The sequence below is a fragment of the Petaurus breviceps genome, unplaced genomic scaffold, assembly GCF_028583685.1.
Source record: "Petaurus breviceps papuanus isolate PSGF00001 unplaced genomic scaffold, PetGlider_PUasm1.0 176, whole genome shotgun sequence".
In the NCBI taxonomy this organism is placed as follows: Eukaryota; Metazoa; Chordata; class Mammalia; order Diprotodontia; family Petauridae; genus Petaurus; species Petaurus breviceps.
Genome location: NW_027185771.1, coordinates 13180021 through 13193882, shown reverse-complemented (window position 1 = coordinate 13193882; position 13862 = coordinate 13180021). Strand labels below are relative to the sequence as shown.

General features: G+C 40.5%; 1 protein-coding gene across 4 annotated transcripts in view; it reads left to right on the top strand.

Annotated features, from left to right (window-relative positions):
- The first annotated feature begins 1659 nt into the window (after positions 1-1659).
- USP10 (ubiquitin specific peptidase 10) overlaps positions 1660-13862 on the top strand; it is an 83357-nt gene continuing 71154 nt past the window's right edge. For all 4 annotated transcript variants that reach the window (XM_069085640.1, XM_069085638.1, XM_069085639.1 and 1 more), the window contains exon 1: positions 1660-1808. In XM_069085640.1, the coding sequence (XP_068941741.1) occupies positions 1788-1808 (21 nt within the window). In that variant the 5' untranslated portion in view covers positions 1660-1787. The remainder of the gene's footprint in view (positions 1809-13862) is intronic.

Genomic DNA, 13862 nt, shown 5'->3' with positions numbered 1-13862 from the left:
TACTATGTGCCAGCACTGTACTATTTAATTTAATTGCTGTTGTACTAAGTGTTGCCAAACCATTTGTGGCCATCTTTGTAAGTCTACCTCTTCCTCTTCCTCCTACTCTCCAGTTTAAGAGAACAAGATATATTGTTATTAAGCTTTAATTCAAACAATATATATCATTTCTCCTAACCATCTCCCCTGAAAAAAATCCCAGTGGGGAATATACACACATACATACATATATTTTATATGTGTGTATACACAGACATACATACACCTATACCTATACATACATATATACACATACACACATATTTGTATGTGTATATATATACATATTATATACATTATACACATATATACACTCAAAGTTCCTTCATGTAATTTTGAGCTGGGAAGGGGCTTTAATGATCACCAAATCCAATCCTTTCATTTAACGGAAGAAATTGGCCCATGTAGATATTAATGAGGTTTTGTGAGTGCCAGGCACAGAGTAAGAGATTAATGATCTATCTATCCATTCTTAAGGTCACACAACTGGCAAGTAGCAATGGCAGCATTCCAACTCAACCTAGTTCTATTCCAAATTCCAGGTTCTCTGACAACTACTACATCCTGTTACCTTTCTCTACAGCATTTAGAACAGTGCCTGGCACATAGTTGCTTAATAAATGCTAGCTGACTGACCTACTGGCCTTTCCTCGTGCTAGCTAGTCTGTCTCCTTTCACTCTCTAGGTCCAAATTCCCACTATTCTCTGAATCTTTTTAAAAATTACTTTTAGAACCAGGTTTTTTTCTCCTTCGACGTTATTTCTTAAGCTTCTTTCCCTCTTTAACTTTAGGCATCCGTTTCAATTTTTGCTCCCCTCATTTCTCCTTTTCGACCCCTTCCTGTCCCCTCCTACGCTTAGTTTCGGGTCCGTCGTCTCAGTTTCAATGAATCACTAGAGGAGCCTGGAGGAAACCTTAGAGATTACTCTCGGAAACCTTGTTTCCCTTCCTTAGGAGATAGTAAAACTATGTATAGAGGTGGCGGTGGCTGGGGGAGGGGTGGAGAGGAGAAAGAGTGCTCGGAGCTGACCCTGTCTGAGGCACATCTAAAGACGTGAGGGGACACCTTCTTCAGCTGCTGGGGCCAGGCTGCAGTGAATTTCAGTTGCTACGTGAGTTGCTACGATTCAGGCAACAAGTAGTCCAGACAGAACACGTGAGGTCTAGTCAAAAAAGGGACTTAAGTCTAGTAAAAAAGGGGACTTGTATGACCTAGGGGACCACCCCTCTCTGGTTTGGTTTCCGTCACTTTATAGATCTGATTTAACCCCTTTATTGCACAAGATGAAGAAACCGAGGTCCAGAGAGATCCAGCCCAAGGCATTGTACCCTACTGCATTTCGCACTCAGGTTACTGGAACTCCCAAGTCCCGAGCTCACAGAGAGGATAAGAGGAAGAATCCTCTTATCTCTGCCAGCCTTTCTCCTTCCGGCGCGATGCTGGGGATCTCGTTCCCCTGCTATCTGCAATACCCGAGTGTTCGCCAGAACTGGTAGCTCAGACTGCAACCTTTCCTTCCCCACCGAGAGCCCGGCGAGCCCCGGAGAGCCTTCCCCGCCCCCCAGCTCCTCGCCGCCGCCGCGCCTGCGCACCATCCCTCCTCTTCCCCCCCGCCTCGCCGGTGCGCAGGCGCGGCGGCCGATGCGAGTGTGCCTGCATGAGAGCGAGAGGAGAAGATGGCGGCGGCGGGGGAAGCGGCGTGAGGAGCCCGGGCGGCGAGCGGGGTCTCCCTGAGGCGGGGGCGACATGGCCCTCCGCGGCCCCCAGGTGAGTCAGGGCGCCCGCCGGGGCTGGGGTCGGGGGCCGGCGCCGGTGGGGGCGCACTGGGGGCCGGGGACGCTGAGCCGGGCCAGGAGGGCGGGCGGCGTGTGAGGGAGCGTGTGAGGGAGCGGGCGACCGGAGCGGGCTGCGGCCGGGCCGCGGGGGGGCACGGACGGACCGAGGGCCAGGGGCGCGTCCTCGCCCTCCCGGAGGGGGCCCGGTCTAGGCCCGGGGGACTGACCCGCCGCTGCAGGCCCGGCCCCCCGGCCCTGGGCCGGCCACGCTCCCGGGCGGCCCAGCCGGCCGAGGGGGAGGAGGGAGGAGGGAGGAGTCCCCGGCGCCGGGCCTGGGGGGCGGGGGGCGAGGAGGAGGAAGACGGGAGGACGGCAAGGAAGTCTGGTGCGTGTCCTCGGGAGATCGCATCCTTCCTTCCCTTGGCGGCCAGGAGCCGGGGGGAGGGGGAGGGGAGGGTCGCCTCCTACCCCCTCCCCGGACTCCTCTGCAAGTCCCTCGTTGGGGCGCCCCGGAGGTTGCATGAAAGCCTAGCAGATTTGGGGGGCCCGGGGATCCACCACCTCCCCGAGAGTAGCCGCAGCCGCCTGCCCTGCGAGGGGAGGGGGCGTGTGGGGCGTCTAGGATCCGACCTGGGGCTCTTGGATCACCTCGAGCAGAGGAGCCCCCTAGCTTGTGGGGAAATGGCCGCCTTGGGGGGCCGCTATCTCTCCCCCCCCTTTTTTTTCCACCAAGTTTATCTTTCTGTTTCTCCTGTAAGGACACTATTAGAAGTCCCCAGCACTAACCGAATCATGAGTGACATCTTTTAGGCAAATTCTCCCCGACCTAAGTTTACAGGGTAAGGACCCTCACTGATAGGGGTAGTTGCACTGTAGTGCAACTTGGGTTTGAGTTTTCATCTTTCGCGGCGACCTCCCTCTCCCCCCCAGCTTCCCTTATTAAGCTTACTCAAGATTCTGGCACGTAGTGGGCGCTTAATAAATAGTAGTTGAGTGACACTAGTGGAGTAATGGAAGAGAACTCACTGGATTTGTTGTCAGGGAAGGGGCTTCAAATCCTAAGGTGACCTTAGATGAGTCACTGGCCCCCTCGTTTTCTCACCTGTGAAATGACGCCTTTGGAGTGGATGATCTTCGATCCCTTTCAGTTTATTCTATGAATACCCGGTAAGAACCTACCTGTAAAACTGCCGGGTAAGCTTCTAAGTTTTAGAAGCTTAATTTCATAGTTCATTGATAAAATGAAAAAAAAAATAGAAAGACTAAAATGTTGCATATTTTTCTTTCTAAGTTTAGAAGATGGCGTTTTTTTCAGTATGAAAGAGAGTGTTTATCTGAGGTTTTTTATATATTTTTTTTAAATTAAATTTACACTGGATAAATAATCGGCATGTAGTAGGTATTCTGGAACCTGATATATTGACCAACACTCTTGAAGAGATTTCATTTTCTAAAAAGGCTTAATTTTATTTTATATTATTTAAAAAATGAAACTATAAAGCTAATAAAAGGGAGAATAAGTTTTTATTAATAATAAGACCTCTTTTTTAAAAGTATGAAGTTAATCCAGAGCGTTTATATATTTTTCTTATATAATAATGATTTTAGTACCTGTTGGCAATAATGAAGTTCTATGTAGTGTGAAATTGGAAAACATGAACATGTTATTTTCTTCTTTAGATTCTTTGAGTTTTTTAAAGTAGAAGAAAATTTTTATAGGAAATAATAATGTGAAATTGGTGGCATAAAATTTTTTTCTTTTTCAACAAGCAAATCTTTCATTTTAAGTACATATGTTTTCTCCATAATTTTTACAAAAATATTACATCTTATTCTTCCTAATGGAACAGTGAGCATGTTTTTATAAAAGTATGATACTATTAGTAGTTATTCACATTTGTTTGCCTAACAATTTGAAATGGGAAAGCATTATTAAGCATAGATTGGTTCTGTCTATGCCCTGTGCTGGTCACAATTAGGATCATAGTTTTAGAATTGGAAGTTACATTAAAGATTATCCAGTCCAAATTTCTCATTTTACTTATGAGGAAACCTAGGCTTAAAGAGTCCGTAGCTTGCTGAAGATTACAAGGGAGTAAGTAAGCTGAGTTCTCTTACTCCAAATATAGTCCTCTTTAATGCACCCTCAGTAAGTTTGTGAGAAAATAGTTGATTGATTACTTTAGTTTGAATTAACTGGCTCATATTGTCTTTGATATATAGTTACATCATTTGTAAAGGAAATATTTGTTAAAATATTTACAAAATTTTGCTCTAAGAACAGTTGAAGAAACAAGGAAATATTAAACTTTTAGAGAATAAGTAAAGGGAAATGTTTAGTATATTCCTCATAATTTTACTTTTTTTATGTTGGATAACCCATCTTACTAAAAGAAAGCTACTTATTAAGCAGTAATTTAAATACTAAGCGCTGAATTCAGGATTCTGTTTACTAATCTTTGCCAATCAAGGGTGTTTGATTTTTTGGAGGGGGGAAGGTAGGGCAATTGGAGTTAAGTGACTTGCCCAAGGTCATATGGCTAGGTTGTTGTTGGTGGTGGTGGGTGTGTGTGTGTTAAGCAACTGAGGCTGGATCTGAACTCAGGCCCTCCTAACTTCAGGGCCAGTGCTTTATTCACAGCTGACCTTGGGTGTTTGTTTTTTTAGTATCTAATGGTTTACTTAATAGATGCCTAATTTTCATAGTTATTTAAAGTAGAGATTTTAAAAAGAACAAATAAATGTCCTATTTGTACTTCAGCTTTGAAGAATAACATTCTGGATTAATAAGCATTGGACTATGTTTATGACACCCTGTGTACAAATTTATAAAAGCTTCACACATCATTGTCCCTGCCCTTAAGGAGCTTTCATTCTAATTGGAGAAGACCAACACTATTAATAAAGAGTTGGTACAGGGAGTGAATTTTGTTGGGAAAGTTACAGGGGTCATGAGTAGATTCATAGGCAATTTATTGGACATATCTTTTCCACAAATGGTAATCTTTATTTGATTACTGTACTCGGTGCTACAGGTGGAAGGGCAATATGAAGATGTCCAGAGAATAGCATGCTAGGACCTGGGTAGGACTAAATATGAAAAATTCTTACCTGACCTGGAGCCTGTGGCCCCAGAGTAAGGAACTGGAGTTCTCTTTCACTTTGGAGCTGAGGCAGAGGGTGGAACTAGGGAATATGGCATGAAGATGACCGGAGAACTGTGTGAATTTAAGTTGGTTAGAATCTGTGCTTTGATAATAGGAAAGTCTTGACCTGAGCCCAGGTCCAAACTCTAAAATAAATTTTAATGTGGAATTTAAAAACATTTTAAATTTACTTCTGGATGCTAATATGAAGGTACATAAAATAATTAGCTTCAACAATTGGAAATATAAATTAACCACTAATTTTAAATTTTTATTTTCCTTGCTCTGTACTCTGACTTAAGTTGGGAAAGCTTCCCTCCACTCCCCTATTCCTACTTCTCCCCAATCCAACCCCCTCCCCCAAGTTGTATATTTATACAGTGTAAAGATTGTGTAATCATTGAAGTCAAGGATAGGGGTAGGGACTAGACTTGTGATTGGTGGGGGAGGAAATTACTGCAGGTCACTCTACCTTCTCTACAGCTTAAGTTTTGCAGAGAGCTAAAGTGCTAAAAGGTTAAGTGACTTTCAGGTGGGATGGAAACCTAGGTCTTCTTGGCTTTTAGGTCACTACATCACATGGCCTCTCACTGAAGCCAAACATTAGTTAATGTTCTTGATTTATGATTAACAACTGTTTTTATTGAAGTGTTCTTTATACGTATCATTTATAAACCTTTGTTGGCTTCTCAGACATAATGAACAGTCATTTTCTTGAATATATGGTATATATTTTCCTTTTACTATTAACCAGATAATTTAGACATGTTCTAAGAAAACACTGAGATATTAAGTGTATGAAGTTGGCCATTTTTACTACTTTAAAAAATAGTTTTTATGAAATTTCACAGTAGATTAAACTGGATCTTTAAAAGTGTTAACCTTTTGTGCCTACTCATATAATGAGGTGAGATCCATTCTTTAGGTAATTGGAACCCCTTGGAATGGGGTCCAGTATTGATCTGGTCCTAAATTCTGTTCTGCTACATGTAGTCTTATAGTGGGGCGCCTAAATACTTCCATGAGTTTGTATGTATTTTTGGATATCTTTTGTTCAGAATTAATTGAATTTTAAATATTTCATATGAAGGACCTCAGGGAAAAATATCAAAGAAGGGATGACTTATTCTCATGTCTATTGTTAAGTGACAGAAGAGTAAAATCAATTCGCTAGATGTGGCTTAAGTATTAAAAATTATGTTCAATTCAGGATAATGTGGTTTAAGAGGAACATTGACTAGGTTCAGAGTAGAGTAAAAATCAGTCAGCAAGTTTTAAGCATTTACTACATGCCAAGTGCAGTGCTGAGAATACAAGTACAAAAAATGAAACAATTTTTGCTTTCAAGGAGCTTACATTTTAATGGAGACAAAAAATTAGAAAAATTATGTAGATATAAAGTCAATAAAAACAGACATATACAAAGTAATTTGGGAGGGAGGGAAGCTAGCAGTTGGTTCAGGTCATGCAGAAAATAGTGCTTGAGTTTACTCTTAAAAGAAGATGAAGAGTGTGTGAGGCTGAGGTAAGGAGAGGAAACACATTTCAGTTGTATCAGATGACCATCTCAAAGTCTTGAAGATAGGAGGTGGAGCGTCTTGTGTGAAGAGCAGAGAGAAGACTTAGATCACAGAGTGTGAGAGAGGAGGAGTAATGTCCTGTGTGGATGGAAAGGTTATGTAGGTCTTTAAAAGCTAAAGAGTTTATATTTCATCCTAAAGCCATTTGAATCGATTGAGCAGAGGTCGCATGATGAAGGGCCTTGAGTCCTTAGATGAGAAGACTTGTGAGGCATGATAGCTGTCTTCAAGTATTTGAAGTACAATCATGGAAGGAGGGATTAAATTTGTTTTATTTGGCCCTAGGTGGCAAAATCAGGAGCAAAGAATAGAAATTTAGAGGCAAATTTAGGCTCAGTTTTAGGAATAATTTCTTAACAATTAGAGCCATCTAAAAGTGAAATGGTTTGCCTCAGAAGATAGTGGATTTTTCCTAATTAGAGGTCTTCAGGGTCATAGTGGAGATTTCTTTTGGACTATACTGTTGTGTAAGTCCTTCTAACTCTGTAAATTCTCTGATTTTATAGTTGAGGAAAGTTGTTGATTGTCTTTGGATTTGATTCATTGACCAACCTTTTTTTTGTGTAGTGGGGATTTTGTTAGCACTAGCTTTTATAGTTGTATGTTAAATATTTTGACAAATTCTTCTTTCTTACATTAATATATTAAAGAATTGAAAAGCAACCAGGGAAATTTTGGTTACAAGTTTTTTTTAACTCTATTGTTATATTTCTCTTGGCTACCATATATGCAACATCCTGTTTTGTGAAAAAAGGATAAATCTATAATAGAATTTGCTGGCCCTGGACCATTGGATTACAGTCTTTTGTCACTTTAGTGCTACTTCAGCAGTGTAGATGTTAGTTTCCAAAGAATTACATATGCTTGTATTGCAGTTTTCCTTTTTTATTGGGACTTTGTGTGAACATACACATGGGGGAGGATGGATCATTACTGAATAGTATATGAAGCAAAGAGCAGAGGAATGGACCATCTTTAGAATATAGACTTCTGGGAGGAATTTATTTCATGTGGTAATAATGTTATAAAGATTAGTGGGAAAATAAGCTAGAGAACACAGATAGACACTCTTCTGTATCATATGCATACAGCATATATCCCTTTTTGTGACTTGTAGGTTGAAGCATTTGAGTGCCTTTGGCAGTCAACAGATGTTACAGTAAGATCTTGTATTCTTTATACCTTAGTCATTTGTATGATTCTAAAGATGTGGTCTGTGGACTGTCTTTTGTGAAAGTGTGCCTGTTTCTTTTAATCACCTCACCATACACCCACTGTGTATGTAGATAATTCTCATAAAAATTTTGAGTATCTGAGAGGGAAAGGTTTATGGACCAGTAGTTACTGATATTTTCTTTGTTGTACCTTTATTTTTTGGTTATAATAATATCTGATACTTTCCCCATAATTTAGATATCCTCTTCTCTTTTAAAGGAGAGCGGTAGAATCCATCTTTGCATAGGAGGGAGAATTGATCCCTCATCATGTACTTTGTGTACTCTCCCCTCAAAATTATATTTCATCCATCTTGAACTTTTGTGTTTCAGTCCAAGTCAGAGAAGGATTACATATATATAGTGAAGCCATTTCAATACTCCTGTTTGGGCATGACATTGTGCAGGTTGCCTCAAGCCCTGGAACATTGCAGAACCTCTTAAATGAGATCTCTGATTTTCCACACAGTTAAAAACAGGTAGATGAAAAAATGTCTGTTGTCTGTGTCAAACTCAGATAAAAGTGAGGCGCACCAATGCCATACATGAGAGTTCCTGTGGGTCTTATATGTTTTAAAATGTAATGTTATATATGTTTTGTATTTTTGTTTATTTTGTTAAATGTTTCCCAATTATATTTTAATCTGGTTAGAGCTGTTCTCGGGAGTGTTGTGAGAATGTTGTGGGCATGTGTTTGGGTCTAGAGCAGTGGTGGCAGATTTAAATAGAAATGGGCCACCGAACTGTATGTAAGTATACATAAGTAGGCCACATGTTGACTTAGAAAACCACATATGTTTATATATTTCCTTTTTTATTAATACACCAACACGTTAAAATCAGATAGGAACCACATTTTAATCTGCTTCAGGCCACACTCAGGAGTTTTGTGGGCCATGAGTTTGATATTCCAAATATATATACCTCTGGTCTGGAATGCATTTGGATGTGAGTATATCCATATACTTTGGAGAGAGTAAGCTATGCATTCTGAAGAGCTTGTTCTTAAGTATACTCATCTTCAGCGGACAGTGCAGGTAGACTATGAGCTGAATCTAGAATTAGATAAGAAGAGAATAGGTTGGGAAGGAAGCTTTGGGAAAAGACCTCAAGTTTTCCCTTGAAACAAAGACCCATCTTTTTAATACTGGTATTCTTCTAGTGATATAGGATGGCAGTAACTGATAGTATACTACAGTCTTCAAAGAGCCAATCTGAAAGATAATCAATTTAAAGTCATCTAGCATTTATTAAGTTCCTACTTTGTGCCAGGCACTGTCCTAATTGTTGGTGGTACAAAGAAAGGCAAAAGCCAGTCCCTGCTCTAAAGGAAGTCATCCACTAATGAAGCAGATGACATGCAAACAACTATGTCCAAACAAGATATATACAGGATAATCTGGTGATGATTTCAGAGGGAAGTAATTAAAATTAAGGAGGAACTAGAATGGCTTCTTACAGCTGGGAATTGAAGGAAACCAGGAGAGTTTGGAGCTAGAGAGGAGCTAGAGAGTTCTTGGCAAGGGGGACAACCAATGAAAATGCAAAGAATCATGGGGTAGAGTATCTTATACATGGAACAGTAAGAAGGCCAATGTTACTGGATCACTGGGTATGTGAAGAGTAGTAAGATGAAAGCATTCTGGAAAGGTATTATGGACTTTTAAATGTCAAACAGGATTTGATGTTTGTGCCTGGAGATAATAGAAAGCAAACACACCCACCCCTCAAGTTGTAAGACAAGCCAATGTTATGATCGGACCTATACATTAGGAAGATTCATTTGACAGATGAGGGGAGGCTAGAACATAGTGAAAAGAGACTTGCAGCAAGGACACCAGCCAGCAGGCTATTGCAGTGTAGTCCAGGTATGATGTGGCAGTATCAAGAGAGAAGGGGGCATATGCAAAATACCTTATGAAGGAAGAATCGACAGTATTTAACAACTGGTTGGCTTTGGTGGGAGATGAGAGAGTGAGGAGTTGAGAATGATATTTAGGTTTCTAGCCTAGTTTCTAGGTGAGTGGGAGGATGATGGTACCCTGGACCGATAGGAAAATTAGGAAGAGGGGAGGGTTTGGGGAGAAATACAATGAATTCAGTTTTATGAGATTTTGAGTTTAACATGTATACAGAGCATCCATTTTGAAATGTCCAGTAGGCAGTTGGATATGTGAGACTGGACAGGTCAGGAGAGAGGTTAGGTCTGGGCAAGTAGGTTTGAGAGTCAGCTGCATAGAGAGATGATAATTGAAACTTTGGGAGCTTATGGGAGCACTGAGTGAGATAGTACATAGAAGAGGGCCCACGTCAGTCTTGGGGGACACCTGCCATTAGTGAGTGTGACGTAGATGAAGATCCAGCAAAAGAGACAGAGAAGGAGTGTCAGACAGGTTGTTGGAGAACTAGGGGGACTAACCATGTCATGGAAACCTAGGAAGAAGAGATTTATCAAAGAGATGATTGATAATGTTGTAGACTACAGAGAGGTCAAAAAGGAGGAGGCTTTAGAAAAGACATTTAATAATTAAGAGATCATTGATAATTTTGAAGAGAGCAGTGCATGGTGAAGGTAAACAGGCTAAAACAATTACAAAGAGGGAATTATTCTAGAAAAGTGGTGTAAAGCACACAGCCCACAACACTCCCCCAAACCAGATTAAAATGTAATCGGGAAATATTTAACAAAATAAAAACACATAAGAATATAGTGTTAATATGTGATTTTCTAAATACCAGCCTTCAGGCCCCTTCCGCCCCCCCGCCATACACACAGTTTAGTGACCCTCTTTCTATTTGAGTTTGATACTACTAGTGTAATGAATAACATCAGAGAAATATATGATGGTAAAAAATAATGGGCCAGGTAATGAGAAAATAGGCCTGCTTGTTCCTTTGACATCCATATAATGGGAAGAGATTTTGGGAAAAGCTCCCTACCATGTACCTTGTCTTGAATTTATTAGAGGTCATAGATGAGCGATGATTAGTCATGGCTGGATTGTGATGTGTATTGGTGGAGGGAACACTGCTGAGATAATAGGCCAATTGGAGTATTTGGGTGAGGAGAAGAAGCTTGGGGAATGTAATAGTAGAATGGGCACATAATATCTCACATTTATATAGGGTGTACCAAAACTCTTAGTGCAGTTTTAAGTGCTAATCAATATTGGAGCTATTTAAAAGCTATTTAGCTCTAATAGTAAGTTTGAATAGCTCCAATATTGCTTTAGAGCTGAAAACTGCACTAAAACTTTTGGGATACTCTGTGTGGTACCCTACAGTTTACAAAGAATTTTTGTTTTTCAACTGAGATCTAGAGAGAGTGATTTGATCTGAGTCATAGCTCATGAGCCCTGTCCCTTATGCTATTTTTCAAAATCAGCCTCCATAGATCAGTACGTGCATGAATTTAGGCATGTGAGTGGATGAAATATTCCCATTCCTCTCTCATGGGGCCAGTTCCAATTCAGTTCAGTCCAGTGAAGGTAGTCCCAAGGAGTGTAGCTGGTGGGAAATAGCTGGGCTTGAGCCTTCTTTAAATGGAAACTTTAAGATTTATTTGCCCTGCCCTCTAGATGTGCAATCAGAGAGGCTCAGGTACAGAGGGTACAGAGAAGCTGTGAGTACCAAAGCTGATGTAATCTCAGGGATGATGAATATCCTGGTGATGAACTTTTCATAGGAGCGTGAAGATAGTGGAGTCAGATCCAAAGAGAATAGCTAACTGGATGTGAACTGTTTAAATAGAGACTTTAGAAGGAATTTTTCTTCTCCCTTTCCTTTGTAGTTTTTATGTGGATATCCCTAGGTCCCCTCTTTGTTTTTTACTTAGGATTTTCTCATTCTGTTCTTCTGGTTCTAGTTCTGCCAGCCTTATATCTCCTGAAGTCTTCCCTGGGGTCAAGACATGTCAACAAGCATTTAATGTTTATTTTATGTCAGTCACAGTGCTGTGTCAACTGTCAAAGAAAGGCAAAAAGATAGTCACTGTCCTCAAAGAGCTTAAATTGTAATGGGATGGTCAGTGTATAAAAAAGGAAAGAGGGGAAGGGAACAAGCATTTATTAAGTGCCTACTTTGTGCTATGTAAGCACTTATTTTATAAATATCTTATTTGTCCTCATAGCAACCCTGGGAAGTAGATACTAATAATTTTCTCATCTTACATTTGAGGAAACTGAGGCAGACAAGTTGAGTTTCTTGCCCAGGATCACACAACTAGCAAGTGTGAGGCCTTATTGAACTGAATTATTCTTGACATCAAGCCCAGTGCTCTATTCACTGTGTCACATAACTAAGTATATACCGAACAAATAAACATTCTGAGAAGGAAAGACATTGGCATCTGTTGTAATCTGGAAAGGCCTCCAGTAGTAGGTAAAATGTGAGCTGAGTCTTGAAGGAAGTCATGGAAAGTAAGAGGCTGAGGTGAAGGAACAGAATTTCAGGCATGGGGGACAGCTTGTATGATGACATGAACTGCAGGGGCTTACAAGTAGGCCAGTTGCAGAGTGTATAGAGGAGAGTAAATTGTTAGTTGATTAGAAAGAAATGAAGGGGCCAGGTTATGAAGAGTTTAAAATACCAAATAAAGAGATCTTTATCCTGGAAGTAATGGAACAGAGTGGTATAGGGTCAGATCTTTGCTTTTGAAAGATCACTGTGACAGTTAAGTGGAGGGCAGTTTGAAGTGGAGAGAGACTTGAATCTGGGAGAATTAGTTGTAAGACTATTAGAGTAGTTCAGTGAGAGAGGTGATGAGAACCTGAACTAGGGTTGTGATTGTATTAGTAGAGAGAGGAGAATATATATGAGAGATGTTGAAATGACAGGATTTGACTATGCGTTGTATATTGGGGGAAGTAACAGTGAGGAATTGAGGATAATACTAAGATTTTTGAGCATGGGTGACTGGGAGGATGATTGGTGGTACCCTTAACTTTGATAGGGAAGTTAGGAAGTAGAGAGGTTTTGGGGAGAGATAATGAGTTTCATTTTTGGTCAGGTTATGTTGGGGATACCTGCAAGACATTCAGTTCTAGATGTCTAAAAAGAGGTTGGTTTGTGGTATGGGAATGGAGACATATTAGGACTAGATTTGTAAATCTGAAAATCATCTGTATAGAGATGATAAACCCATAGAAGTCAGTGAAACCACCAAGTGACACATTATAGTGGGAGAAGACAAGAGGGCCCATGACAGAGATGAGGCAGCAAAGGATATAGGAAAACCAGGAGAAAGCAGTGTCATGAGAAAGAGTGAGGAGAATATTCAGAAGGAGGTGATCAACAGCTTTGAGTAATTCTGTTTCAGTTCTTTGTAAGTTTTCTAATTTGCTCTTAGGGTATCTTACCCAGCTGGTCTCCACATTTATCTGGCTCTGTTCTTCCTTGACTAGTGTTAACTGATTCTGGTTTGCCCTTCTTAGCTAAGGAGCAAGTATTGCTTTGCTTCCTGAGTTATGTGGAGGCAAATGGATTGAATTAATATTGGTTGGCATTACATTTTTTGAAAAATGATATACATATTTGTTAATGAAAATTATAACCTCCAGATCATCATACTTCAAAAAAAATCATAGTTATGTAGTGATAAAACTAAGATACAAGTGGAATTTTGTGTGCCATCTTCTTTCCTATACTAAAAAAAGAGGATTTCATGAGAGAAATGACCATTTTTTGGGTAATATTTGCATCGTGGGGGGATATTTTGAGAAGGAAATTCAACTGTATAGTTAACCTAGGTGTTATCTAATCAGCGATGAGGTCCTGTCAATTCTACTTTTCTAACATATCTCATGCTACCTCTTCTGTACTATGACACTGCTACCACCCTTGTGTAGACCCTCATCACCCATCACCCCAAGTTTGTAATATTTCAGTAGCCTACTAGACGGTTTTCCTGCCACAAGTGTCTCCCCCAGTGTAGTCCGTCCTATACTGAGAAGTCAAAGTGATCTTCCTAAAAGTACAGGTCTGCCCATATCATCCCCATCCCTCCTTGTTCAGTAAACTCCCTATTATTTCCAGGACCAAGATCTTCTGTTTGGGCTTCAAAGCTTTTTATAATCTGGTGCCGTTATCCTCCCTCATTTTTTTTTCA